This window comes from Penaeus japonicus, unplaced genomic scaffold (genome assembly GCF_977035675.1).
Source record: "Penaeus japonicus unplaced genomic scaffold, GWHDUDI00000001_assembly GWHDUDI00000030, whole genome shotgun sequence".
Classification (NCBI taxonomy): Eukaryota; Metazoa; Arthropoda; class Malacostraca; order Decapoda; family Penaeidae; genus Penaeus; species Penaeus japonicus.
The window spans coordinates 2,606,382-2,608,881 of NW_028234432.1; the positions used below are offsets into that span (position 1 = coordinate 2,606,382).

Here is a 2,500-nt window from a genome sequence, read left to right on the forward strand (position 1 = left end):
AATCAATTTAACATCCATGATAATTTAGGAAAGTATGGTTACATATCTCAGTCACTAGGACTTAGGAGTCATGGATGTACATGAGAAAATATCAATAGACGATCAGGAAAGTGCTTATTATTCACATTCATACAGAATATATCATCTAACATCTATAGATATTCTAAATGTATATACCCATCCTTTGTTTCTTTGTCTACTGGTGGCTGCATCTCAGATGGTTCCTGCTCTCCTGTGATCAATGCTTGCTCTGGAAGGTTAAACAAAAATTGTCACAATAATCCTAAAATAGAAACAGAAAAGTATAAATCAAATGATCTATTAAAAAAAACACAAAAATAAACAAAGTACACAAAAATTTCACTTGTGATTGAACTCCATATAAATATATATACTAGGATTAGTTCAGAAGTAGAAATATAATTTTCACAACATGGTAATGCTGAACAATACAAATTACACTGAAACAATCTACAATAATAAAAAGTAGAGTAATCACCCAAAACAGACCTTTCTCAAGACTTTTACTCTTCTCAAGTTCCTCCTCAGACTTCTTATCTCCCGACTCCTGATCACCAAGGTCTAACTGTCTAGTCACACTCTCAAGAGTCTGCAAAGTTTGTTAGATATCTGAGATTAATGCCTAAACTAAGACATTTGAAAGTAATTAAATAAAAAGAACTCTCATAAATATGGACAGGGTTAACACAAATATATACTGAGGAGTTTAACAATTAATTTTTTTGAGCTCTGACACAAAATCATGACACATCCAGGAACTGGCATGAACAACACAAGAGTGAACATTATATAGCTGAAACACATAATGCTTGCATTACCAGTGGTGGAAACAAAGATTCCACCCACTACTCCCCCTGGTAACCCTACCACCCTTCCTCCCATCCCCTGCCAGCACGAAAGTTAAATGGTAAAACTGGAAAAAATAATAGTTGTAACAGAGCGTGAAGGGACATCTGATGTAAACACTTGATACAGCAACTGGAAAGAATGAGGGATAGGAAGTTACCATCTTTGCAAAGAGAAAAAGCAGAAGATAACCCTGTAAGAAGTTGGCCTATGCTGATTTGTAATGGCATGGAAAGCCCTCACTATAGAAAAGGAAAGGCAACAACTAACAAAAAAAACTCATGAGATAAAACACACACATCTGACATAAATTAGATAAATGGAAAGACACTAACCCCAATCTTAAGAATATAAGAAAACATGAAGAGGGGACCACCGTATGTTTCCTGTACAAATGAATAAGAGATCCAAGTAATCTCAAAATATCTATACGAGAAAAAGCCCTATAAGGATAAGGGAACAATGGCATTTGCCCAAGGAATACAGCCATGACAGCAAAGATAACGAATTTCATTCACAGAAACAGACATTACCTGGCCACCTCTCAGAATATACAGATACCCGTGCTTGTCCTATTTTCATTAGATTACTTTGTGGCAAAGGGCATATCCCATATACACTGTCCTACATAAAAAGAATATATATATAAAAATTGTTTACTACCAGGATTGGTACAAAAAGCAAGAGGAGCCATAATCAAGGTTGTGTAGGAGACTAATGCTACCAAAAGTAATTACCAGCATCCAAGCAATAACAAAGATATATAGGCTACATCTTGAAAATGCTCTGCAAGAGCCCCACTGGCCAGCTTCCTGAATCTGCCTCAGAGTGAACAATCAGAGAGCTGCAAGAGTCAGAATAGTTACTTGCATTGGCCTACTTAACTACCTCCTTTTATTAGTGGTAACTTCAGAAGCAGAGCAAAGGCATCAAGAAGTAAGAAAGCCTCACTGTTCCAACCTGACACTGAGCATAAGATAAGAAACCCTCACTGCTCCAACCTGACACAGAACATGAGAGAAGAATAATAAACACTCACTGATCCAATCAGGCACAGAACATGAGAAAAGATTTCCACCTACAAGGGAGAACCATGTGCCCTTAAAACATGTCCTAAAAAGTCATGATATATGTCTGATTAGCTCCTTTTGTTCAATACACATAGCAAAACTGGCTTGGTAATATAGGAGAGAATAAATAGAATGACTATCAAAAAAAGTAAATAATACAAAAAATATTTCCTGTAGCATCAAGTCATATTAATCAAAAAGGTTACTGACTGGATCCAGGGGTAGTTCTGCCAATGGGCCCTCAAGTAGGAAGGGGGGTCCTAAATCAATGGGTCCCAAAGGCTGTTCCTCTTGCATCTCAGGGAGCTGAAACATCAATATAAACAAGTCAAAAAAAAGGTGAGAAAGGCTATTTCAAATATTTAATATGATTCCACATTATTTTCTTTTACTTCTATTTAAAGATATGATAGACTCACAATATGCCTTAAATATGCACCTAACCTGTCACTTAACAATGACATCATCTGGAGGTAATCTATAAACAAACCTGCACAGCAAAAGGCTGTGTACTTGTGGTACTCAAGTCATGCTCTCGGAGCGTTATGTCCTCTAGCCGTGCC

General features: G+C 36.6%; 1 protein-coding gene across 2 annotated transcripts in view; it reads right to left on the reverse strand.

Moving 5' to 3' along the window:
* LOC122259430 (uncharacterized) overlaps positions 1-2,500 on the reverse strand; it is a 26,903-nt gene that overhangs the window by 19,316 nt on the left and 5,087 nt on the right. For both annotated transcript variants that reach the window (XM_086554839.1, XM_086554838.1), the window contains exons 5-8: positions 2,428-2,500; positions 2,148-2,243; positions 511-610; positions 178-250 (exon numbers count right to left, since the gene is read on the reverse strand). The exon at positions 2,428-2,500 is cut by the window's right edge and continues 127 nt beyond it. In XM_086554839.1, the coding sequence (XP_086410965.1) occupies positions 178-250; positions 511-610; positions 2,148-2,243; positions 2,428-2,500 (342 nt within the window). The remainder of the gene's footprint in view (positions 1-177; positions 251-510; positions 611-2,147; positions 2,244-2,427) is intronic.